Consider the following 27,476-nt stretch of genomic DNA (forward strand, 5'->3'; position numbering starts at 1 on the left):
TTCAAAACCTTTTAAAAGCCTGAAAACATACCTGAATTTGGAGTGGATGAATCATTAGTTTCATTAACATTTCCTGATCTGGTAAAACAGAATCCAAATCTAGTTCTTGACATTTCACAGCCTAAAAATTATGATAAAAAATGTTACTAATTCAATACATAATTCCCAATATTCAAAAAACAAACAAAGTTGTTTAATGACACTCTTACCTTACTCAGAAACATAGCATAATAACGATGTAGTGGCAGATGAAAAGTGACTTGGTTAGGTGCTGGCTGGAAATAAACAAACAAAATCCACAAATCAAAGAATCCTTTACCGAATTCAAAGAAGGTTTTAAAATGCTAAAACCACACTTTCACCTTGATTTATTCCCCTATACTTTCTAATAAAAAAGTACAATTTTAAGGGCTTCCCTGGTGGCGCAGTGGTTGAGAGTCCACCTGCTGATGCAGGGGACACGGGTTCGTGCCCCGGTCTGGGAAGATCCCACATGCCGCGGAGCGGCTAGGTCTGTGACATATGGCCGCTGAGCCTGCGCGTCCGGAGCCTGTGCTCCGCAACGGGAGAGGCCACAACAGTAAGAGGTCCGCGTACCGCAAAAAAAAAAAAAATACAATTTTAGAAGTTACAGCCTTAAAAACCCACTGTAGATAAAATTATTCCATTTTAAATGTAAGTTACTTAAAGGCAGAAACGGTATACTCCTCAACGTTGAATCCTCTGAAGCATCTAGCCCAGAGCAAGGGACGGAATAGATTTCCCTTTACAGTAGGCCATTTGGGAATCTTCAAATGCATGCATACCAAACATGACGATAGTAACAAGAACAATAATTACAGTTAACATTCACCGAGCACTTACTATGTGCCGGTCACTGTGCTAATAAGCACTTTATTCAGATTTAATTTAATCCTAGGGGAACCCAACGGGGTAGAAACTGAATATTCCATTTTATAAATAGGGAAATTCAAGTTTATAAAACTTAAGTAACTTCCTAAAGTTAACAAGTAGTGAACTGAAAAGCTAGCCTGAACTCCGCTGTTATATTCAGAACGGTAAGAGGCTCTGACTACAGCCCTAAACTGAGGTGCAGTTAAAAGGCTTACCTAGTTGGGTGAGATGCTCCCCATATCAGTGGTGAACACACAGTTTCTGTAGGAAAGCTTAGTACAGTATATATCAAAGACCTTTGGTATCCTTGTGAATATTATAAAAACTGTATTTTAAATCTGTGACTCCCATGGGTCACGCTATCACTACAGGGAAAAAGTACAACACAGTTGTCCTTCTCAAACAGACAAGAAAAATTAAAAGGTATTATTTGTTTTTAATGCTTCTATAAGTTTTTAGTAAAGATTTCTCCTGTTAAAAAGTTTTACCCCAAACACTCAAATACCAGTATAGAGTTATAAAGATGTGCAATATGTCCCCATCCCTGAAACAGTTTTTTCCAAAACCGATATGAGAAAAAGATCTTCCTCAACATGTGAATAAATGTCTAAAGAAAGTTGTTCTAATAAATAAACGTTTGGCTTCCATAAAAAGGAAGGAATTTCTGACACATGCTGCAATATGGATGAACCTTCAAGACATTATGCTAAGTGAAATACGCCAGTCACAAAAATAGATATACTGTATGATTCCACTTATATGAGGTACTTACAGTACCTTATAGAGACACGAAGTATAATGATGTTGTCAGAGGCTGGGGGGAAGGGAAAATGGGGAGTTTATTGGGTATAGAGTTTCAGTTTTGCAAAACAAAAAGTTCTGGAGGTTGGGTGCACAACAATGTGAATATACTACTGAACTGTATACTTTTAAAAAGGTTAATAAGATGGTAAATTTTATTTTATGTGCATTTTACCACAATCAAAAATAAGTTTGCCCTCCATTACTATAATCATTTTAGTAACATAAACTATACTAACTAGCTAAATCAGAATCTCCTTCCATTTCTTTTGAAGGCAGGCATCAAGAACAGTGGTTAAGAGCAGACTCTTAAAAGCTGGATTTGTAGGAGTTCAAATCCTGATTCTGCCACCTACAGCTGTAAAACTGTGAGCAAGTTACTTAACTTCTCTGTGTCTAAGTTGCCTGACCTGTAAAGTGGAGATAATAAGCAGTTGGATGGCTGTGAGGATCCAGTAAGAGAACATAGTACCCAACACACATTTCTATTAATTACTAAGCCATAGACTCTATCTTGTCTTTTAAGGCTTGAGCATATGCTAAACACACATTCTTCTACAGTGTTATATTCCATAATCCCCTCTTGTCCAACGTCACAAATTAGTCACTTGAAAAACTCTTCTTCCACTCCTTCCATATATACTGAGGTGGTCCTCAGATTCCATTCTTAGCTTTCTACTCTTCTCATTCTAGGTGACTTTATCCAGTTCATAGCTTCAATTCCCCACCCAAGATGACTCCCAAATCTCAGCAGAAATCTCACTCCTGAACTCCAAACCCTACATTCAAGTGTTTAAGTCCCGTGGGGACCACAAATACACTGTGTCCAAACCAAACTCAGCATCTCTGCCCTAAAACTCAATCCTCCTCAATGTTTCTTCTCCAAATTCCCAGTAATACAAATCAGAAATGTAGACTCCTTCCTTCTCTCAAAACTCCTACCTTTCATAAAGCACCAAAGTGTGTCTGATTTTCTAAATACCTCTTAACTTTACTTCCTCCTCTCTTTCCACACTGCCCCTAACTAACCTTAGCTCAGGCCCTCAACATTTAGTGCCTAGATTTCAGTGCTAGCCTTTGCTTCTATTCTTACCCTCTGTAAGAAACTTTCTGTGGTATCTGCCTAGCTCACTACCTTCCCCATTTCTCAGAATGTCCCTTCCTACACCACCTTCCAAATGCACACACACAGGGACTGGAGCCTGACAGTCAAGGTACAGTAGCCACATCTGACTGGATCAGGGCAGGAGATACCTAACCCATCGTGGGCAATGAGGTTCTCTCTTCACTTGAAAAGTGAACTAGATTTAAAGACATCTGCAGAGTCTTGGAGTATGGCTGAAACTGCAATATTAGGCAACTGTAGGAAGGTAATATTTAACCACATAGGCAAAAAAGCACAGAAAACCAATCTACAGAAAGGGAAGAAAAAATGAGGCAGAAAGGCCAAAGCAAAAGCAAGAGACAGGAGTTCCTGTTCAGCTTTCCACTCAGTTCCTGAAGTCCAGGTGCCATAAGATCCCTGAAAGATCTCTCTGTACTCATAATAAATTATTCCTCCTTTAAATTAGGCTGCCTCAAAAATGTTTTTTTCCTTGTATTCAAAAGAACCTAAATTAGTACATCTATTTAAACCTTGATATATTGCCAGGAGGTGGTCTTACCAAAATATTAATTTAACCTTGTACTTCTCCATTCATCATCTTTTAACGGCTCCCTATAGTTTTAACTTCCTTTAACCTTCTGACTCTTGAGAGACAGGACTTACCTCTCCAGCCCATCTCCTGTCATATAAACTCATGTACCATAGGTAGTGCCTTTGTATATGCCTTTCCCTCTGCCTCACATACTATACATCCTTGCTCCCACTGGATTAACATACCTTTACGACTTTGCTGAAGTGACATTTCTGCTAGGAAGCTTTTCCTGAGTCCCTCAGGGTAAATCAGATGCTCCACTCTATTCTCCTCCATAGCACCCTGGTCACAACTTTACAGAAGCCCTCTGATCAAATTAGCCATTTATTTGTCTTCCATTTCCTTAAATTAGGCACCATTTCATCACTGTATCCCCAGTGTTTAGAACACAGTAAACATTCGATAAATATTTGCTGGATGAACACATGTTCTACTTCCATCTTATAAGAGATGACTCTAAACAAACCACTCTGCTATATACTCATATATGTTGCTATATACTCATAAATGTTGCTCTGCTACATACTCATAAATGATATTCAGTATTTGAGGATTCTTAAATGGCCTGTACTTTGGGAAAATTTATTCCATCCTGTGTTTCTAAGTGACTGATTGACTTGGCTTAATCCAGTTCAAAAAAATATTATTTGCTTATTCTGTGCTGGATTACTGCAATAACTTCTGACCTCCACTCTCAAGGCTGAAAGAAGAACAAATATTTATCACACATGAAATATGTGCCTCTTAGTCAATCCTCATTGGCTAATATTATTATCTTAAATAAACAGATGAGAAGATGGACTCGGCAATGCTTTAAAAAAAAACCAAAAACTGTCCAAGACCAAGATCACATGGTGTCCACTCAGGTATGCCTGACTCTAAAGCTCCTTCCACTGCCAAAGCCAGTACAGTTGAAATATGACCAGACAAGAAGTTGAGAGACATGGGATCTGGACCCAGAAATACCAGGAGTTTGCTATACAACTAGAGGCAAGTCATTTAATATCTCTGCATCTCCATTTTACATCTGAAAAAAAGGGAGTGACAATAACATCTTCCCTACTTCACAGGGTTGTTTTGAGAAACAAATATATCAAAGCACTTTAAGAAAGAAGAAACTTTTAAACATCGTGAAAGATATATTGGTTGATTCCTTAAATTCTATACTTATTTTCTTTTCTATTAAAAATCTATATAAATTTTTGCAACATTCGGGACTTCCCTGGCAGTCCAGTGGTTAAGACTCCACGCTCACAATGCAGGGGGCCCAGGTTTGATTCCTGGTCAGGGAACTAGATCCCACATGCCACAACTAAAGATCCCACATGTCACGACGAAGATCCCACATGATGCAACTAAGCCCCAGTGCAGCCAAATATATAAATAAATATTTTTTAAAATTTTGTTTACAACATTCAATATCTTCCTAAAATATTTCTGTGTAAAAAACAAATATACTGGGGCTTCCCTGGTGGCACAGTGGTTAAGAATCCGCCTGCCAGGCTCCCTGACTTCAGACTATACTACAAAGCTACAGTAATCAAGACAATATGGTACTGGCACAAAAACAGAAATATAGATCAACTGAACAGGATAGAAAGCCCAGAGCTAAACCCACGCACATATGGTCACCTTATCTTTGATAAAGGAGGTAGGAATGTACAGTGGAGAAAGGACAGCCTCTTCAATAAGTGGTGCTGGGAAAACTGGACAGGTACATGTAAAAGTGTGAGATTAGATCACTCCCTAACACCATACACAAAAATAAGCTCAAAATGGATTAAAGACCTAAATGTAAGGCCAGAAACTATCAAACGCTTAGAGGAAAACATAGGCAGAACACTCTACGACATAAATCACGGCACGATCCTTTTTGACCCACCTCCTAGAGAAATGGAAATAAAAACAAAAATAAACAAATGGGACCTAATGAAACTTAAAAGCTTTTGCACAGCAAAGGAAACCATAAACAAGACCAAAAGACAACCCTCAGAATGGGAGAAAATATTTGCAAATGAAGCAACTGACAAAGGATTCATCTCCAAAATTTACAACCAGCTCATGCAGCTCAATAATAAAAAAACAAACAACACAATCCAAAAATGGGCAGAAGACCTAAATAGACATTTCTCCAAAGAATATATACAGACTGCCAACAAACACATGAAAGAATGCTCAACATCATTAATCATTAGAGAAATGCAAATCAAAACTACAATGAGGGCTTCCCTGGTGGCGCAGTGGTTGAGAGTCCGCCTGCCGATGCAGGGGACGCGGGTTTGTGCCGTGAGCTGTGGCCACTGGGCCTGCGCGTCCGGAGCCTGTGCTCCGCAACAGGAGAGGCTGCCAGTGAGAGGCCCACGTACCGCAAAAAAGAAAAAAAAAAAAATTACAATGAGATATCATCTCACACCAGTCAGAATGGCCATCATCAAAAAATCTAGAAACAATAAATGCTGGAGAGGGTGTGGAAAAAAGAGAACACTCTTGCACTGCTGGTGGGAATGTGAATTGGCACAGCCACTATGGAGAAGAGTATGAAGGTTCCTTAAAAACCTACAAATAGAACTACCATATGACCCAGCAATCCCACTACTGGGCATATACCCTAAGAAAACCATAATTCAGAAAGAGTCATGTACCAAAATGTTCATTGCAGCTCTATTTACAATAGCCAGGAGATGGAAACAACCTAAGTGTCCATCATCGGATGAATGGATAAAGAAGATGTGACACATATATACAATGGAATATTACTCAGCCATAAAAAGAAATGAAATTGAGCTATTTGTAATGAGATGAATGGACCTAGAGTCTGTCATACAGAGTGAAGTAAGTCAGAAAGAGAAAGACAAATACCGTATGCTAATACATATATATGGAATTTAAGAAAAAGAAATGTCATGAAGAACCTAGGGGTAAGACAGGAATAAAGACACAGACCTACTGGAGAACGGACTTGAGGATATGGGGAGGGGGAAGGGTAAGCTGTGACAAAGCGAGAGAGTGGCATGGACATATATACACTACCAAACGTAAAATAGATAGCTAGTGGGAAGCAGCCGCATAGCACAGGGAGATCAGCTTGGTGCTTTGTGACTACCTAGAGGGGTGGGATAGGGAGGGTGGGAGGGAGGGAGACACAAGAGGAAAGAGATATGGGAACATGTGTATATGTATAACTGATTCACTTTGTTATAAAGCAGAAACTAACACACCATTGTGAAGCAATTATACTCCAATAAAGATGTAAAAAAAAAAAAAAAAAAGAATCCGCCTGCCAATGCAGAGGACACGGGTTCAAGCCCTGGTCCGGGAAGATCCCACATGCCGTGGAACAACTAAGCCCATGCGCCACAACTACTAAGCCTGCGTTCTAGCACCCACGAGCCACAACTACTGAGCCCACACACCAGAACTACAGAAGCCCATACACCTAGAGCCCGTGCTCCGCAATGAGAGAAGCCACCTCAATGAGAAGCCCGTGCAACACAATGAAGAGTAGCCCCCGCTCACCACAACCAGAGAAAGCCTGCGCGCAGCAACGAAGACCCAACACAGCCAAAAATAAATAAATTAATTAATTAAAAAATATATGTGTGTGTATATATATACACACACACATTATTTCCTTGAATTAAGCTGCTCTGTATACCATACTTGATTCTAACTATCCGTAAATCCACCCCAAGTTCAACCGTGGATTAATTTCATGTCAAATACTACCTAACCTTCTGTGTGTAATGATAATTTTCCCCTAGTTCAATCTTCCTGTTGTCTTAGTGATGCCACCATTTCAACAATAACTCCTGAAGTTTCAAATACTAATGAGAATTGGACTGAGAGAAGCTCCAGCTGAAGCCCCAGCTGACGGACTAATACTTGACAGGGTGAAGAAATAGTGAAGCAGGTTAAAAGCAGGATGGAGCTCTGTGGAGAATTGAGAATGTTTTCTTTAAAGACTGACTCATTACCATTTATATAAATAAAGCTTAAGCTTAAGTACCAACATTTAGACAAGATAAGAATCGGTGATTTGGTGGAGGCAGAATCAGAATCCAAATGGACACAATGGCCAGGTTGAAGGCTAAAGGCAGGCACAAATATTGGAGGAGGAGTCATCAGGGATGGAAGATAAATTAGTTTGAGGCAGGAAGGATGAGAGTTAAAGACAGTAGGAGGCTCTTCCCTTCATAAATAATTCAGTCCTAAAGCCACTGGGGGGGAGGTGTTAAGAGGCGAAATAAACCAAAATAGGCATCTATAGGTGAGGAGCCTGAAAAGGGATATCAGTGCCCAGGGTGAGGAGGACAACTGTGTGTGCTGGGGCGGGGTGGGGGGAGATGTCAGTGGTTTTCCAGGGTGAAGAGCATCTACAAAGAAGTGGGCTGTGGCCCGGCATACGGAGTCAGGGCATCCACACAGCAGGGCAGCCCAGTATACCATGTCAGAGCCAATCAGGGTGAGGAGAGTGGGGACTGACCAGGGATGAGAAGCCAGAACCTGATAGAGGTAAAGAGGGCAATGACACAAGGCGCCAGCCTGGAATAAGGAATCAAAATTCAAGCAAGGTGAGGAGATTACCCACGGGTGGAAAGGACCCAGTATGGGGCATCAGAGCCAAAGCAGGATGAGGAGGGCAGCCAGAATGAAGACATGCCTGGTGTGGGAATTCAAAGCACACATAGGGCGAGAAGGATTCTTCACAGAAGGGTAGTCCAAGGTGGGGAGTTGGAGCCCAAGTGGGATGAGGAGGGTGTCCATATGTAGGGCAGGGTGGGGGACAGAATGCAGGGAGAAGAGGGCATCCATGCAGGGGAAAGGGAGGTAATTGATATGAGAAATTGGTTCTATATAAGAGGATTGGTCAAAGAAATAAATATATTAAGGATAATGGACGCCAGGTTTCTCACTGTTAGAGAAAACTAGAATAAGTCCTGTGCTATACTGGAATATAAAGTATCAGTTTGAACTCACAGCTTTCAATATATATAATAGAGAAATAAATATAGATGCAGATATGTACATCTATATACATAAATGCATACATATATTCTGAACCTCTGTTCACTGAGAAGGCCTGGGAGCAGTTAATACCTCGATAGCAGTGAGCCCACCAAGCATCCAGATCCCGCTTTCTCAATACTGTTCTCTACTAAAAGTAACAAAAGATCCTTAAAAAAATGACTGATTCCAGGGGTAGAATAGGGAAAATATAAGGTGAGCCTGAAACATCTTGTTGAGTCACTAAGAAGAGAAGCGCTCAAAGAATAACGGGACAAGTCAAAAGGACACAGAAACCTGCTTGAAGGGGCTCTCACTGGCCACATCTGAAACAATTTGAGCATCAAATAATAGTAGTGTTGGATTATAACCCAGTGAATAAAAGAAACTATGAATCTCCACAGCAGAAAATTAGTGAATGAACTAAAAATTAGATGAGAAAACAGATGTATTTAAATAGCTTTAAAGCAAGTCCTCACAAAATACTTTATTAATTACGATGAGAAAAAGGGTAACTTTATGGTGAAGAAGTCTGGCTGGTACCACCCTAATCAAATGAACAAAGAGATCACCAGTAAGAGGACAAACAAAGATCATAAACCACTAAAGAGGGTGCAATGAAAAGACTGCAACATCACTTCTGTAATATTCCTGCAAAAGATGCATAATCTGAACCTACTCATAAGAAAACCCAAATTGAGGGGTGTTCTACAAAAATAACTGAGCTGTATTCTTCACAACGTTATTGCCCTGAAAGGCAAAGAATGAGAAATCATTCCAGGAGACTAGAGACATGATAACTAAATGCAACATGTGACTCTAAATAGGATCCTTTTGCTATAAAGGGCAATCAATGGACAATTTGTAAAACATGAATGAGTTCTAAGATTTGCATAGTAATAGTACAATAAAGTTAATTCCGTAATTTTTATGGTTGTCTCTGTTTATATGAGAGAGAGAATGTCCTGGCTTATAGGAAATGGATACTAAAGTATTTGGGAGTTATGGGCATCAAGTTAACATGTTAACTCTCAAATAGTTCAAGAGAAAGTTCTTTGTACTCCACTTCCAACTTTTCAATAAGTTTATGATTGTGTAAAAGAAAAATTTTTTAAGGAAAAGAAATAAATAAAAGCCCCTCCTCTCCACGCCCCGGCCTAAGACACCAGGAGTTGCATCTGCCCAGAGTTCAGAAATCAGATAAGGAGTGCTCCTCCTTCCACATCTGGCAAATTTTTACCCCACTTCGTAAGAGGAATAAAAGGGGCTTCTGATAGGAAACTTGGCTGACTAATTAACAGCAAGCCCTTATTTAATTCTTCTCAGTTCATTATCAACAACAATCATCCTTACTCAGCCATAAAAGGAAACGAAACTGAGTTACTGTGGATGGACCTAGAGTCTGTCATATAGACTGAAGTAAGTCAGAAAGAGGAAAACAAATACCATATGCTAACACATATAAATGGACTCTAAAAAAAAAAAAAAAGGTTCTGAAGAACCTAGGGGTAGGACAGGAATAAAGACGCAGACATAGAGAATGGACTTGAGGACACAGGGAGGGGGAAGGATAAGCTGGGACGAAGTGAGAGAGTGGCATGGACATATATACACTACCAAATGTAAAACAGATAGCTAGTGGGAAGCAGCCGCATAGCACAGGGAGATCAGCTCGGTGCTTTGTGACCACCTACAGGGGTGGGATAGGGAGGGTGGGAGGGAGACGCAAGAGGGAGGGGATATAGGGATATATGTATATGTATAGCCGATTTACTTTGTTATACAGCAGAAACTAACACACCATTGTAAAGCAATTATACTCCAATAAAGATGTTAAAAAAAAATCATCTTTATTCATGCCCAGAGGAGAACACTGACCAATTAATAAAGTTGTGATACCCTTTCCATCAATCTCCCCTATTCTGTTCACATTTGCACTTTCACTTTTATCTCTCTGGATGAAGTCCTGAGAAATATACATTTAATAACATTAAAAAAATTATGCCCTTCTCTAGGAAATAAGCAAATACAGTTAATGCACTGTAGAATCTCCTAAGTGTCAAACAACTGGTCTCTTACTTCTCCTTTTTTAAAGCCTAGTGATTTTATGTTTATTCCAACACCTTTCCCTTATCCCATGAAAAGATATTCAATATTTTCAATGTTAAATGAGATCTAACACTTTTCTTAAATGCTTTTACATATATCAAAAACATACATACCTCATCTACGAAGTTAATAGCATCAAACCAGTCTTGAAGAGCTTCAAGGCAGTATCTCACAACATTTCGGGTATATTCTTGAGTTTCCTAAAATAATAACTTATATAAATTTACAGTATATAAACACGTATATGTTCAACTTCAAAGTATATGCAATATATAAAAAGTTATGTGCATTGTATATATAATGGTAAAATATACATATTTTCAAAATAACCACATTTGTCATTTCAAGGAATCATCCTTTCACAAACTAACAGTAACAACTAGAGACAGTTATGAAAATGAACTAACCTGAAATGAGTCAAAGGTGAAATAAATTTATGTGATGTAAATTGGGTTCCACATGGCCACTGAGCCTGCGCATCCGGAGCCTGTGCTCCGCAATGGGAGAGGCCACAGCGGTGAGAGGCCTGGTACCGCAAAACAAAAAAAAAACTACAAGCCTCACATCCATATCTAAAAATAGCATCTCTAGGGACTTCCCTGGTGGTCCAGCAGTTAAGACTCTGTGCTTTCACTGCCAAGGGTGTGGATTTGATCCCTAGTGGGGAAACTAAGATCCTGCAAGCCAAGGGATGTGGCCCAAAATTAATTAGTTAATTAATATAGCATCTCTTATAAAGTAGATATTATCATCCCTTTCTTTCAGAGATTTACTTCTCCTTCACCCAGCTCAGTCTCCATACCCTGTTAATTCTTCCTCAATACTGTCATGTAGGTTCACTTCCATTTCCTCCTATTTCTGATATCATTCAGACAAAATATCACTTAACTAGTTTCCCTGCCAACAGTCTCACCCTGTTTTAATCTATCCTATATGAGATTTATCCTTCTCAAAATATTATTTTATACATTCTGTTCCCTATCTCTTACTTTAAAAAATGTAATGACACTTTAAGTTACCATAAATAATATGTCATAACCAAACTAAAGTTGCAGATAATTCATGTATAAAGAAACATTTAAAACCAAATGTTTTCCTATTTAATCAAAGGTTTGAGTAAAGGGACACCACTATATCCTCTTTACACAAGTGTAAACTGATAAACTCTTCTGGAGAACAATTTGAAAAGTAGGTGTATCAAGAGTCTTCAAAAAGGTGACCAATTAACTCCATTCCTAAATACAGCATACTTAATAATCATGTTCAGATCATCTCTGCCACCTCCCCATCGCTATCATAACCACCCCCAAAAATTCAGTATGCATGACTTCCTAGTTTTATGACCTTGAGGAAATTACTTGAATTTTATGAGTTTCAGTCTCTCCATACGTAAAAATGGGCATAATACTACCTACCTCCTAGTACTGTTATGAAGAAGCAAATGAAATAATGTACATAAAATGCTCCATGTCACAGTCTAGCACTATATCTGACAAGTACTACTTAAGTGCTCCAAAGATTCATGGCCAGACTTAACTTCTGTCAAGCCTGCAGTAACATATAGTTGCCACTAGATGGAGATTTTACAGCTTATTTGTTCTGTTCAGAAAGCAAAAATTAGTAAAATTCTAGAAATGTGCCATCCCTTTATCCAAGCTATCTGTTATTAATCTAGTATAACTTGTTTAACTATCCCTTAGCATTTTCAAGAACCAAACAGCATACGGGGCAATCAGACAAAGAAAGTAAGCTATCAGGTGAAGTTCCTTTTTTCTATTGCTAATCCTTTAGTTTTATATTTTATAATTAGAGAACATAAACATAAAGCAATAGCTTTGTTTTACTTAAAATAATAGTCTTTCTTCTAGTTTACATTTCTAAAACCTGACAACATTGCTGCTAAAAAGCTCTAGACAGTCTTGCTTAAGAGACAATTATAGCAAAGTGATAAAGAGCACTGGTTCTGAAATCAGATGGATTTGTTTTCAAACTCAAGCTTCCACTTGCAGCTGTGTAAATGTGGGCAAATTATTTAACCTCTGAAAGAAAGGGATGATACTATCTACTTTATAAGAGATGTTATGAAGATTAGATACGAACATAATGTAAGCAATATAATGTAAAGAACAATGTCTGGCATAGTGTAGGCTCTCATCAAGAGAACGTCTTATCTAGGAACTAGATGCTCCTTTAGCTAAGAAACTACTCTCAGATACTACCAGAACAACATGAGCTCGTTTTCTCTCTGTTGACTTCGCTTCTTAGATTAAGAAAACCGTAACACATTGCAATCCTGGCCTTCAAAACTGAAAAATAAACTACTGCCTGAAAACGATGATTTCTCATTATCACATAAACATAGCCCTGGCCTTATAATCCAAAATCATCCTAAACACAGTTGTCAGAATAATCCTCCTAAAATACTGACCTTTTCATATCAACATCGTATCAATCCTCCCTCCTAAATCACCACCTGTTCTGTTGGCTTATATGATGTTGCATTCTTCTGGTTTTTCTCCTCTCCCTCTCTGATGTCTAAATGTTTGTTTTTTCTTCAAGGTCCATTTCTCTTCTCCCCCTATTTGACGTGACCCCATCCCCTGGCAATAAATGCCATTTTTATTCCCAAGGGTCTAAAATTTATAACCCTAGTTCAGATTTCTCTTTTGAGCACAAAACTCATATATCCAACTGACTATTCACTATTTCCACTTGGATGTTTCAGAGGCATCTCAAACTTAACATATCTAAAACTAACTGATCTCTCTAAACCTTTTCTACTGATCTTTTTCACCTCTGTAAAATTATCTCCATACATAGTTACCCAAAAATCTATTTCACTCATCAATAACATACAATCCATCACCAAGGCTTTTGGTTCTACCTTCAAAACACATCTTCAATATCCAAAATGCACCTTGAATTTCAAACCTGAATTTCCTAGATTATTATCACAGCATCTTAATTGGTCTATTTGCTACTAGTCATGATGCTCCCCACGCTCCCCTCAATCCAGTCTTTCCAGCAAACAGAATGATCTTTTTTTTTTTTTTTTTTTTTTTTTTTTGCAGTACGTGGGCCTCTCACTGTTGTGGCCTCTCCCGTTGCAGAGCACGGGCTTCAGACGCGCAGGCTCAGCGGCCACAGCTCACGGGCCCAGCTGCTCTGCGGCATGTGGGATCTTCCCGGACCGGGGCATGAACCCGTGTCCCCTGCATCGGCAGGCAGACTCTCAACCACTGCGCCACCAGGGAAGCCCCCAGAATGATCTTTTAAATGTAAATCTGATCACATTAAACCCCTACTTTAAAATATTCACTGGCTTCTCCTTAAAATTAAATCTAAGGCTCATTAACATGTTCTATAAGAACCTGCATTAATAATACAATCCCTGCCTATCTCTCCAACTCCATCTTGTTCTGTGGCTCCAGCAACAAACTCCTTAAAATGACTAATCACTTTCCTACTGGAGGTAGGTTATTCCATACTATCTCCCCTATTCCCACCACTAACCCCACTTTTATACTTCATATATAGCTGGCTTTTTCATTCTTCAGAAAGGCCTTCCCTGATCCTTAAACGTAACCAGCCTCCACACTCATTACTCTCATAGCAATCTGATATTTTCCTGTAGAACACTTACAAAACTTACAAAATAAACCTCTGTGCTTACTTACTTAATGTCTATCTCTCCTATTAGACTGCTCCATGAGAGCAAAAACCACATCTATTTGGTTTGACACCAAAAACCCGAGCGTCTAGATAGCATCTGGCATAGAACAGCATTCAATAGATACTTTTTTGAATGAATGAACAAACCACTCTCATATTAGATGACAGTTTTTTTGATAAATGCTACAATGGAGATTAAACGAGGTACTATAAAAACAGAGACTGGAATCATAAATATGAAAGAATTTAAATGAGCAGATTACATATCAGCTGAGTCTTATGAGTACAATTTTTGAAGAGCTCAACTAATTGTTCTTCATTCCAGTTAGAATCGCTGCCAAAGTCCTACTGCACATCAAACAAACCAAAATCTCTGACAGTGAGACTCAGGCACATGTATTTTGCAAGTTTCCCAGATGATTCTCATATAAGAGAAGCACTGGACTAAGCAGAAAGAATGAGCTCATTTGTCAAAAAAGGGACTAACTTGAACAAAACCACTGGAATCAAGAAAGGAATCGCATGTTGAGGAATGGTAATCAATCCAATGAAGGCATGGAGGTAGAGGGCAGTATAGGAAGGTGAATTATGATAAACAAGTTGAGGGCAAATTGTGGAAGGTCTTAAATGCCTGTATAGGAAATATGGACATTATCCCGTAGACGTAAGAACTTGAATGATTTTTAAGCAAAGAAGAGATAAGCACAGAGCTTAGCAGTAACTTCGGAATTAGGAAAAATTACAGTAGGAAGAATCTAGAGGCAGGAAAACCAGTTAAGAAACAACCCAGATTTTAAAAATATAAAGAAATAAATTAAGACAGTGGAAAGAAGTGGTAGAGAGACAATTTCTGGTATGAGAGAAAATTCATGGTATCTGATTATAGCTTGAACACAGCTGGTACAGCAAGGGGAGGTTTCTATATTGGATAACTGCATCATTTGAAACACCATACATAAAATGACATAAAGAACACAGCACAGACAAATGTTTTTAAATAGCTTAGGAACCTGAGAAAATTCATGTACCTATAAGGAGATCTACATGAATAACCAGAGCTGTTGTGAATTTCAACCTGGCCACACTGTAACAGAGTTGTGAGGCATCTGCATTTAGAGAAAGCTGGAGTCATGAGAGAAAACAGAAATCCTCGGACACCAAGGGGGGAAAGTGGCAGGGGGTGGTGGTGGTGGGATGAACTGGGAGATTGGGATTGACATATATACACGGATATGTATAAAATAGATAACTAATAAGAACCTGCTGCATGAAAAAATAAATAAAATTCAAAAACAAAAAAAGAAAACAGAAACCCACTTAAAGTAACACATACATTTAAAGAATATATGTAAAAGAGTCTCATAATAACCCTGTGAGGAAGAGCAGGCTTTGCTGTCCCATTTCTATTTTGTTTCCTTTAGTTTTTTAAAAGAAAAGGAGAAAGACTGAGAAGTTCAAATAGTTTTAAATGAGTTGACCAAGTCACCTAAGTCAAAAGAGGCAGAGCCAAGACCACTATAAAATCTTGTGCAGCACGCTTATTGGTACAGGCTAGCAGGTTGGACTTCATGGGATCCATACAGCAAAATCTTAGTCAAGTCCTTAGTTTAGTAGGGTCAGGAGATAACAAACTGTCCAAGGATTCTGGAGACCCATCAAACGAATACTTTAAAATGCAAAGGTAAAATATATATTTGTACAGAAAGACATAAATGCATGCAATTATAAGCAAACATTTCTTAACCAATTATAAGCATTTATGTTGTTGCTATGTACCCTTAGGTTCTTTTTACAAACAACTGTAAGTTGTATGAAATGTATACTGATTTTGTGCTTGGAATCTTAAAAGTGTAAACTTTATTGAGGACTATCCTCATCCCTTGAGGGACAAGAAACATTAGGGAACTAACTGATAATGGGTAAAATGAAACAATAAAGATGAATGTGGAGACTTATAACGCTCCAAAGACTATTCACAATAAGGGAAGGCTGGAATGATATGATAACTCATTTATATAAATGAATTCTAACCTGCCTAAGAATAACAATTAACTGTCTCAGGTCAACTTTCACAAAGGTGAATTCAGAATTAAACACTGCATATTATTACACACAAGTAAACAAGTCAATGTTTTCACAAATAATTTTCTTAAATAATTATTTTAAAGGTAAACACAGAAATTAACAAAACATACCCTAACTTTACAATGTGATAAGAGTCCCCACATTGGCTGTGCACAGGCCTCAAGTTCAGCAGCAAAGGCAGCATAGTAGGTCTGAGATTCAAATTCCACATGCTCATTTAGTTCTCGCTTATTTAAGTTCATACCTTGCAAAAATTAAAACAGATATAAACCTTGCCAAATGGAAATAAACACCCATGTTAAAAATCAAGTAAAATACTTCCAAGTATCAAACACATTTTAATGCACACAAATGGCATAATGACACAATATGTATAGAAATTAATAAATTATTAAAAATAAAATAATCTGGTCCTTTTGGAATTCTTTATAAACTACATTTTCTTAGAAACATTTTGTGAACTGTCTCTTTCTTATATAATATAATTGAATATATTAAATAAAGTCAAAACTATTTTAATTGATGCCGGTTGAAATTTTTACGGAAGTATTATGAGTCTTTCTTGGAGAATAGATTAGAAATTTCTAGATTAATGCTTTCAAATGCTTTTAAAAATTACACTCCTTATTTCCTATGTAATAGTTTGACCTTCTTCATAACTCTGATATGTTTTCATGAACACTTTATCAAAATACTTACAAATATCAATTAATTAAAATGAGACATTTCACATGTAACTGAATGATGTGCTATTATCTTTTAATTAGTGTTTGACAGTTTAACATTAGGCATTTTGTAAACTAAAAAAAAAAAAAAATTAAGAAAAAATCTGAAATTGATACCTTGAAAGAAAGATACAAAGTTCATCCATGTCACTAACAAACCATGGTCCTCCAAAAATCTCTTAGCCACACTTTGATGAGAAAGGATATTAATAAAATCACTGACAAGAGGCCAATAAGTGTTATTCTTCAGTAATGCTTCTCCACAATTCACTACCACATGTAAACTATTTTCTTCATCTAAAATAGACACACACACAAAAAAAAAATTAGTTTAAGAAAATAGTTTTACCAATGATACAGATTATACATTTTAGAATCAGTCACCTAAATTCAAACCCCAGCCTGCCATTTAATAACTATATGGCTTTAGGTATATTACATAGCTCTGAATCAATTTCCTCATCTGTAAAACAGAAAAAGACACATATCTTAAGGGAATTAAATGAAATGTTAACATAACACTTAGCACATCATTATAATAATTATTACCACGTCTAACATATTACATGATATTAAGTTAGTTACATGTTTATAAAACCTTATTATTTTCTTGATTTTAATGATATAATGCAATATTTTCAGTTCTAATCAATAAAATGCTTTTATCCCTAGATTAATCTCACTCTATCTTTTCAATAAAATCTGTATGACTTAAACAATATATATTTAATTGCTTTCTTCTATTCAAAGGACATGTAAAAACAATTTTTAACACAGTATTTCAAAAATGAAACAAAAAACACACATAAATCTCTTAAGCTTTAAAAAAAAAATCCTCGAAGTTTAAATACATTGCTGGAAGGAGGAGATGGGGAGGATTAGGTTTGTACAAAAACTTTACTATTAGAAGGTATAGCATGTATGCATTAGCTCTGTTGACCTATTCCAGCTTAACTGATTCACTGGACAAACAAGCCCCCCATTCCCACTGTAAAACACACTAATACCCATAATACACAGAATGCTCAAAGCTTGCAGCCTATTCCCTAGTACACAAGCCCCAAGGTATAAGCTTATCCAGAGTCTGTTTTTGCTTCTGTTCATACTAATTGTTCTTTTTACTATAATTATAAAATTTAAGTTACAAATACATACTCTGATAAAATATGAATGCATAAATAGAGGTATAACAAAAACTGGATCATAAGCTTTTGAAAGACAGTAAAAGTGCCTAAGAAAATCTTGGAGGAGAAAAATCACAAAAGTCTAGAAGGATTTTACACTCAGATTGCTTCATGAAAATCTTTATGTTCTTACTCTACTTTAAAGAAACTGAAAATGAAAATCACAGATGCTGCTTTACAGATGTGGTATATACAAGAAGGACGAGGGAGAACTCCAGTAAAGAAAACCATACCTTACAACTGCTTTGCCCAAAATTAAAAGGTTGGAGAACAAACATACATTCCTGTGGTTTAAGTTAAAATCCACTGTTTAAGATACGTATGTATCACTTTTTAACAATGCCTCACTTTAACCAACTTTTCAAATAACCACCTCGTAGTCAAACTCATCAGTGAAGAGGGCTTCTACTGCACTTATTTCCATAAATTAAATTTAGTTTCAGCCCATGAAATTACTTTACCCAACTCAAATTTAACAAGACATAAGAACAGGACCCACAGTAGGAGGAGAGAGGGTATAACTGAATGAGGAAGTGGGGGTAAAGGAGCTTTTATAAATTACCCACACCTGAGATTCAGAAACGCCCTCTCTGACAACTACTGCCACTGTGAGTTGGTGAGCAGCTGATACTGATGGGACAGTGCCTAGGGATGCTGGGATTTTTTAATTTTTTAAAACACTGAAAATCACTGTTCTATTTAATTGAAATCAGAGGATGAATAAGCAGAATATAATTAATCAAAATCACTATTTTCCTGACACTGCTTTAACTACTACTGTTCTTGCGAAAAATACCTTGGAATCTTTTATGAAATAAAATGATTAGAGCTTCTATTTTTATCCAACTGATACTTTTCCAAATACAGATACAGAGAGAGCAATGATTCAGTGTTAAATGATATTCACTCATCCACAAATATTTACTGAGCTCCTACTCAGGGTCAGGTAATCTAGTAAGCTCTGAAAATAAAGCAGTAAAAAAATCAAGATTTATACATTCTCTCTCTCCACTGAGGTTAATATCTAAGAAGACAGAGTGTGGTAAGGTCTGTAATAGGAAAAGTACAAGAAGTCATAAGAACATATATAAGCTGGTCTACAATTAAGGAAAAGTGTTTCCTGAGGAAGTGATGTTTAACTGAGCTTTACAGAAGGAAGTAGAAATTGGGATTAACCACATAAACTAGGGATGGAGAGGAAATGGTGTTCTAAGTAGAGGAAGCAGTATAAAAAAGGATGGAATTACTGCGACAAAGAATGCAGAGAATAGGTGGCACAAATGAGTCTAGATGGCCTCATAAATCAGCTTCAGGAGTTTGCAGTTCATGTGACGAGAATGGCAAGCCATAGAGGGGGTTTTAAGAGAGAGGACATGACTAGATGTTTAGTGTTGAGACTGACTATATAGGAGGGTGCTGATGACTAGTAGTAGAAGGCCTAAAGATGGCAATGGCTTGAACTATGGTGTTGGCATGAAGATGCAGAGATGAAAAGAATTGGCTATTCTAAGATATTCAGAAGGATTTAAATGACAGACCTGGTGATGTTCACTATTTCTACAAAGAGTAAGAAGTCAAAAATGACTCCTAGGTTTTTAGGTTGGGCAACTCTGTAGATGGTTAGAGTGGTACCAACACACCGACTTGAGTGCTAATACACACATACATATATACACATACACACATATGCACAAATGCAATAGAAAAGAAGCAGGCTTGATAGAGACAGAATGGGTTTTTAGTGCTGACACTGAGTGTCTGAGGTGCTTGTAGACATCCAAAGGATATAGTTTAATAAACAATTTGATATGCAGGACAGAAGATCAATCTGGCATTATTAGCAACTACAGACATTCCTATAGTTATGCAACACATAGTTTGGTTTTTTTTTTTAAACTTTATTCCTTCTTTTTTTTTTAAAGTTAACCATTTTTTTTTAATTTATTTATTTTTGCTGTGTTGGGTCTTCGTCGCTGCGTGGGCTTTCTCTAGTTGCAGTGAGCGGGGGCTACTCTTCGTTGCGGTGCACAGGCTTCTCACTGCAGTGGCTTCTCTTGTTGCAGAGCATGGGCTCTAGGTGCGCAGGCTTCAGTAGTTGTGGCACAAGGGCTCGGCAGTTGTGGCTCACGGGCTCTAGAGTGCAGGCTCAGTAGTTGCGGCGCACGGGCTTAGTTGCTCTGTGGCATGTGGGATCTTCCCTGACCAGGGCTCGAACCCGTGTCCCCTGCACTGGCAGGCAGACTCTTAACCACTGCGCCACCAGGGAAGTCCCACAACACATGGTTTTAAGTTCCATTTTAAACAGACAGTTGTATAAGACAAACTGTAAAATTTCAGAGATATGGAAAGTTATGAGTTATATTTGGAATCACAAAGTAGTATGGTGCAGAAATGAATACAACAAAGTAAAAGTATAAGGAAGGGAGCACGTACTACTAGAGGTTTTTTCCTATTAATCTTCAGCTATTGCTGTGGTCATGTGAATTCTCATTGTATCAGCTCCTACATTTACTAACAGTGTAGAAAAAATTTTCAAATATTGTCTAATGACAATGTATACAAAGGTTAGATAGGGGCTATTACAAAGTAAGAAGTATAAAGAACTTGTGTAATATCTGTAGCTAGTTCAATATATTTAAAGCTCATTCCAATACTCTTCATGTAAAAACAGGGAAAACATATGGTGCTTTTAGAAAACCAGTAAGTATGTAACATGAAATGTTATGCTACTTTTGAAAGAGGAAAAAAAACAGAACAGGATAGTTCTAAAGATAAAGCTAAAGATAGTTTTAGACTTGGCTTAGAAATAATGTAATTTATTGCTAGAAAAAATACATTTATATTTAAAGATCTTAGCAATGCTACTTATAGCTATTTAGCTTTTGGAAAATTCAATTTGTGTAAGAATTTCCAGGACAGACTAACTGCATTAGAAGGAAGTATGTGTAGAAAGCAACTAAGACCATGTAATACGATTTCAGAAAATATGGGAAAAGTGAGAAACACAGAGACAGCAAGACCAAGTGCCAAGAAACACCAACACTGATAGAACAAGTAGAAAATAGTTTCATGCCACACAAAGAACAGAGAATCAACAGTGTAAAATGATAATGAAAATCAAGCAAGATAAGGTCCAAAGTGTTGCTGCTGGCTTCCTTATCATGTAGTCATAGAAAGGGTGACCATATAATTTATCATATAAACAGGGACACTTTTGAGAGTAAAAAGGACTGTATGAAAAATGATGTCAAAATAACAGGCAGGGCTTCCCTGGTGGCGCAGTGGTTGAGAGTCCGCCTGCCGATGCAGGGGACGCAGGTTCGTGCCGCGGTCTGGGAAGATGCCACATGCCGCGGAGCGGCTGGGCCCATGAGCCATGGCCGCTGAGCCTGCACGTCCGGAGCCTGTGCTCCGCAATGGGAGCGGCCACGACAGTGAGAGGCCCACGTACCACAAAAAAATAAAAATAAAAATAAATAACAGGCATAACTTGGAGCTGTTCTGGGGAAAGTAGGACATGTGGCTACCGGAGTCATGGACAATTTTGGAGACAGCAATAGAATGACGGAAGCAGACACTAGATTGAGGTGGGTTAATGAGAGACCGGAAGATAAGGAAATGAACATAAAAACTCTCTCAGGAAAGATGCCTATAGCAAAAAGTGGGAGGCAGACTCATATACATCTTCCTCCCAAACATTCTCCTCTGAAATGCAAACATATAAAAGAAGCATAGCTAAACCACTTAGTTAGGAAAATAGACTCAAGATTCTTTTCTAAAGAGTAAATACTTCTATTTTTTTTAAGTTTTCCAGTTTATAAATTAAAAATACTGTACTTGTGAAAAGTCCTTTTCTAGTTATATAATTCTACACATAAGAATATCACTGATATAGCTGAATGATGATAGACACTATTTCAAAAAAGAAAAGAGAAAGTAATATACGTAGCTAAATCTCTAAGAAAGAAAAGGTCATCCTACACAAAGACATAAACAGTACAATACAAAGCAGCTCTTAATTTTTCTTTTAAAAAGGTAAAGAGGTATACTGTTCAATGTAAATAATGTATTATTCTCCCACTACACCTACAATGGGAAGGCAGAGTTACACAGTGGGTCAGAGTATGGGTTAGACACCTAGCTTTACCACTTACAGCTATAAAACCATAGATCACTGACTTTTCAATTTCCTAAACCAGAAATGCCTCATCTATAAAATGGAAAAAACAACATTTACTCCCCAGAATTACTGATAAATTAGATAATACATATAAAGTACTGAAAAAAAAAGCATGGTATACAGTAAGTGCTCAAAAGATGGTAGCCATCATCATTATTAGCAAGCTATTATTATATATAAGGCATCATGCCCTGCACTGAGTCCTGTATAAATTTTCAGGCTATGGTATTGCATCTGAGAATAGGCAGACTATCAGTATAAAGAGAAAATAGGAGCTGATATGCAAAAGGAGACAACAGTAGAAGGCAAGTCTCAAGTATAATATCTCCCATCCACAGAGAATGGAAAGGTCCTAAGATTTAATTTGAGGCATTATTTGTTGTTATTTTTTAAGTTTAGCTCCAAGTGCCAACAAGTGAAGACACAGTCCTATTAATGTTGGCCTGGCTGTATTGTGGCTAAGAACAAAGATTCTGACATCAGGAGATATAAAGTCCTTCTTGGCTCTGTCATCTACTAACTATATAATCTAGAGCAAATGATTTAATTTCTCTAAACTTCAATTTACTCATCTTGAAAGTGGAAATAATAATAACGCCAATCTAGAGAGTTGTTCAGAAGCTTAATTGAGACAACATATAAATAGTATTAACACAGCGCCTAGTACAGAGCAAATACTCAAATAATATAAATTATTACAAGGAGGTGAAGTCAAGATGAAAGACCACAAAGAAATAAGAATGGGAGGAATTCCTAGAAATGTTATGGCAATTTGAGGAGGCATAAAGGAAGAAAATTAAAGATCACACTAAAGGAACATATAAAAGGCAAGATTTATTCCAACTTTTAAATTATAAAAGTATATGCATATAAAATGTCTAAAGCTGACAGTAACAAATTCATGATTAAAAAAACAGAAACATACCTAATTAATAAGAAAATGGTTAAATAATGGTAAAGTCATATGATATTACTACCTGCAATCATGAAAGAACATGTTCTTGATGTGTACACTTGATAGCATATTTTAAAGTACATATTCGCATCTATAAATATACTCACATCACACAAAAAGACAGAAAAGAAATATCCCAAAATATTTGTTAATATTATTTGTGAATAACAAAACTATAGGTGATTTTAAAGTTTTTCTTTAAATTTTGCTGAAATTTTAAAAAATGTTTCTTTAACAAACATGTATTATTTTATAATATTTTTAAAAGCTATTTTTAAGCATAAAGGAAGTTTTTAAGATTAGTTATACAAAGTATACTTATAAAACTAGTGAAAGTAATTCTGAATTTACCTTGTAGCTCACTTTTAATAAGGCAACTTTCCATCATGTATAACAGCACAGTGACCATAATATCCAGCAGCTGACATTCTTCTGTTACCTGTCTGGCTAGCTCCTCATTGCTGAACAACTGAACACTAATATGCACAATTCTGTTAGACATTGTGTCTGATTCATGACTCTTCTTCAGTGTTTTCATAATGAAAGCATAATGCTGAACAAAAGTTTTTGTAAAAGCAACCTGTAAAATGTTTTAAATAGGAAGAAAAAAAACACAGTTTAAGTTTTACAACACATTTTCCAACATATTATACTAGCATTTTTAAGTGATGATTAGCTTGTGATGATATCCAAGATAAATGGAAAAATAATTTCAGTGATGATGGTAGTCTTACATTTGTCCTTTTTTGGAAAATTAGCAAAATACTTTGGTGGTTAAAAAAATGTTCAATATGTATTTTAAATTATTAAAGTTTTAAAGCAATTACAAAGATAGTCTAAAAATACAAATCTTCACTTTGCTCACAAATGTATCAATTCACTAATGTCAAAGTATGTGTCTTTGTCCTGTGCTACCAACTTTAACAACAAAATCTAAAGCCTCACCTGAAAACCATCAGAGTTGTTTATATAACTAAACAATAAGTGAGTCAATGTGACTACTCCAAAAGAAATAATATCTTTTCCTATTTGATCTGAAAGCCAACCACTATTCTGACTAAATATTCTCTTCTGTATACCATATACACTTCCTCTATTGTTTTCTTAAGCAGGTATAAAGACACAAAACAACAGCATTATTAAAGTGTCACTCCTAAAGAGGCTTTACTACCTAAACCATAAGAACTATGGCATGATTTATTGTCTTTTCAGACTCTAGGTTGTGTAACTTTGCCATAACCATACGGTAGTAACAGGTGAGTCCACACCCTCTGAAACTAGAGACTTCACCTATGTACATGTGTACATGAGTCAATACCATTGTGTCTTTAACAGTTATGGCCAGCAGCTACAAACTCCTTGCTTTTCCCATGCCTAACCATACAATCTAAATTCAGTTGCCCCCATTAAACATTCTCATAGCACCTTGTACCTTTCTCCTTTAGAGAACTTACTACAATTTGTAACTACATATTTATTTGTGCAACTGTGTTTTTGTTTGTCCCCCAGCAATCCCTTTGGACCAAGTTTCATGCACAAAGGCAACCCTTAGGAATCCTGCTCTGTAATGGTGCTTTGACTCAGATCTACAATACTGTGCTTTTTGTGCAGGCCCTCTTTTGGCAACAGAGCTGAGAAATATATCAAAAAGATTTAATATTGAAAAGGCAAAGAAAGAGGAGCAAAGTTCAGAAAGGAAGGAAAAAATGTAGATACCTTATACTCTTGATCTGGAAGCATGTTGAGTAAGAAAGTCACCATCTTCTGGGGAAATTCATACTTTATGGTCCAAAACAATAGTTCTTCTAAGAAACTTTTATGCTTCAAAACATCCATTATGGATTGATCTACATAATAAAAATAAAATTTATCACCCTAATGGTTTAAGTTGCTCATCTCACTAAACCTTACCATGATTAATAACCCATCAACCTCAAACATCTGAACATACCTAAAAATTAAGGCTATCCTTTCAATAATTCAAATGATAATGCTAACAATATCAAGCTAAATTTCTACAATGTCCACAGTATATAAATAATAAAATACTTAATCCTTATAATTTAATATAAAGCAGTTACTAGAAAAATACGTAATTACTTGACCTTAAACATAAGCCATTTATCTAAAATTTCTACTAAGATTTAAAATAATTATCTTACAAGAACAATATTCATGGCACTTAATTTAAAATAGTAATAATAATTTTAACCTAAAAACATACTATTAAGGACATAAACTCCAAAGTTATCTAAATTTTTTATTTTTGAAAAAAATCTTTATGGATGAATAATTTATTTCTCTAAAATTATCCTTCATAAATGAAATATTAACTTCACTAGAGAAGATAATCACTAGTGCATTGCTTGCTCTAGTATACAGAAGCATTTACTTTTTTCTGGTAGGAACATACCGGGAAACACACAGAACATTATATATGCTTACTTGTACTGGACTCAAGATGCCCTCTTCATGCATGGAGGAAACAGGAAATGCATGCCCCTTTTGAATAAAGGTATTCAAAGGGGGGAATAAAATTATTTACTGGAAAGTTTATTTTCTAAAGCCAAGTACCACTCCTTGAGGGTTAGGCTGTCTCTTGCTTATCTCTGCCTCCTTGCCATGCTTAATCAACAGAAAGGTCTCAACTGGTATACGATGAATTGAAATGTTTTAAATTTTTATTTCACATTGGAGTATAGTTGATTAACAATGTTGTGTTAGTTTCAAGGTGTACAGCAAAGTGTGAACTGAATATTTTTAATACTTTGGCTATCTCTTTCTCTCACTTTCTCTAATTTTTTTCCCCTCAAAATGAACTAGAAAATTCTATTAATCTTTATTGGAGCAAATTATCTTGGGATACTGCTCTGGATCATCAGCTCTATATAAGGGCATCAAGTGTCAACTATGAATGGACTGTTTCAGTGACAGTGCTTAAGCAGAGACTAGAGTTAGATGAGATGTTTGAAAAACCAGTATCACATGAATCAAAATACTCAGGTACAGCCCTAACTATATCACAGTTGAAGTAGTCTTGCAGGGTAACCCTGCAGAGTTTTTTCAATTAACCTTACCCCAATCCTACCCCAGTGTCACAGTTCTTCTATTATTGAGTAATGTGTTCATACCACATCTCCTCAGGTAACGGGTCTAAATGAGTAACAACTCAGTATTTAATCACTCTCTTGATTCTTTTGTAAAACACTGAGTTTAATAAGACTTGAATCAGATATTAAAGTTAGATGTAACTTTAACCCCATGTTAGATTAATAATTAATAACCCATTATTTTCAGAATAATAATTTCATTAATCTAGAGACACTATGATTTAGATTACAGAGAGACCAAAGTATCTGCTAATCCCCTACCTAACTCCCTTTCAGTGGTGCCTTTAGTATGAACCGTACGTAGTAGGCGTAAAAGTATAAATACAATTACACTACACATCCCTTTATTGGAAACAATAATTGTTTATTTTCCAAATCTCAGAATTTTCTACTTGTAAAACAGAAATCTCTTCCTCTTGAAATAGATCATTCCCAGGATATGGCAATGATTTAAAAAGAGACATAAACCAGTCCTGCAAGACATGAGGTAAAATATATTCAAAGGCACAAGCTGACAGATTCAAAGCCAAAAAAGTAATAAAATTAGGGACCAAATGAATCAGGTGACAGGAATATAAGGATTACAATTAAAACTTAGAATATAATCCACAGCACACATTGCTGAAGCCAATTTAATTCTCAAAATTCACTTGGTACTAACATGACTGAAAATTTCACAGACTGCCAAAAAAATAAAACCCTCACAGAGAAGTGCTTCTGAAAATAATTACAAAGTTGAACAAAACTAGCAGTATTTATCCTAAAACTCAGTTATAACTCTCTGCAAGCTTGTATTAGCCAAAGAAAAGCCTGAAGCTACCATAATTATTATATGTCAAGCATTTAAAAAGATACATTGACTTTGTTTTAAATAAATAAAACAATCTGAATGCACCAGAAAAGCTATGGCTTCTACTAAAATGCTGCAGTTATGTACAATCCAATTTTTCTAACTTCAGACATTTAAAAAAAGGGAGAAAAACCCACAATGTCTTCACTGTTATTCTTAAAATAAATGATATCAGTTTCCCAAGATATTTAAAGCATGTGTTACATGTAT

General features: G+C 36.5%; 1 protein-coding gene across 1 annotated transcript in view; it reads right to left on the reverse strand.

Moving 5' to 3' along the window:
* Positions 1-27,476, reverse strand: part of UBR3 (ubiquitin protein ligase E3 component n-recognin 3) — a gene marked incomplete at its 5' end in the record, with an annotated part of 232,512 nt that overhangs the window by 138,499 nt on the left and 66,537 nt on the right. Inside the window, 7 exon segments of the mRNA XM_082657756.1 lie at positions 32-121; positions 210-275; positions 10,619-10,705; positions 16,373-16,506; positions 17,105-17,284; positions 23,658-23,886; positions 25,023-25,153. Of these exon segments, the coding sequence (XP_082513882.1) occupies positions 32-121; positions 210-275; positions 10,619-10,705; positions 16,373-16,506; positions 17,105-17,284; positions 23,658-23,886; positions 25,023-25,153 (917 nt within the window).

Source organism: Grampus griseus (assembly GCF_964374135.1).
Source record: "Grampus griseus genome assembly, chromosome: 7".
Lineage (NCBI taxonomy): Eukaryota > Metazoa > Chordata > Mammalia > Artiodactyla > Delphinidae > Grampus > Grampus griseus.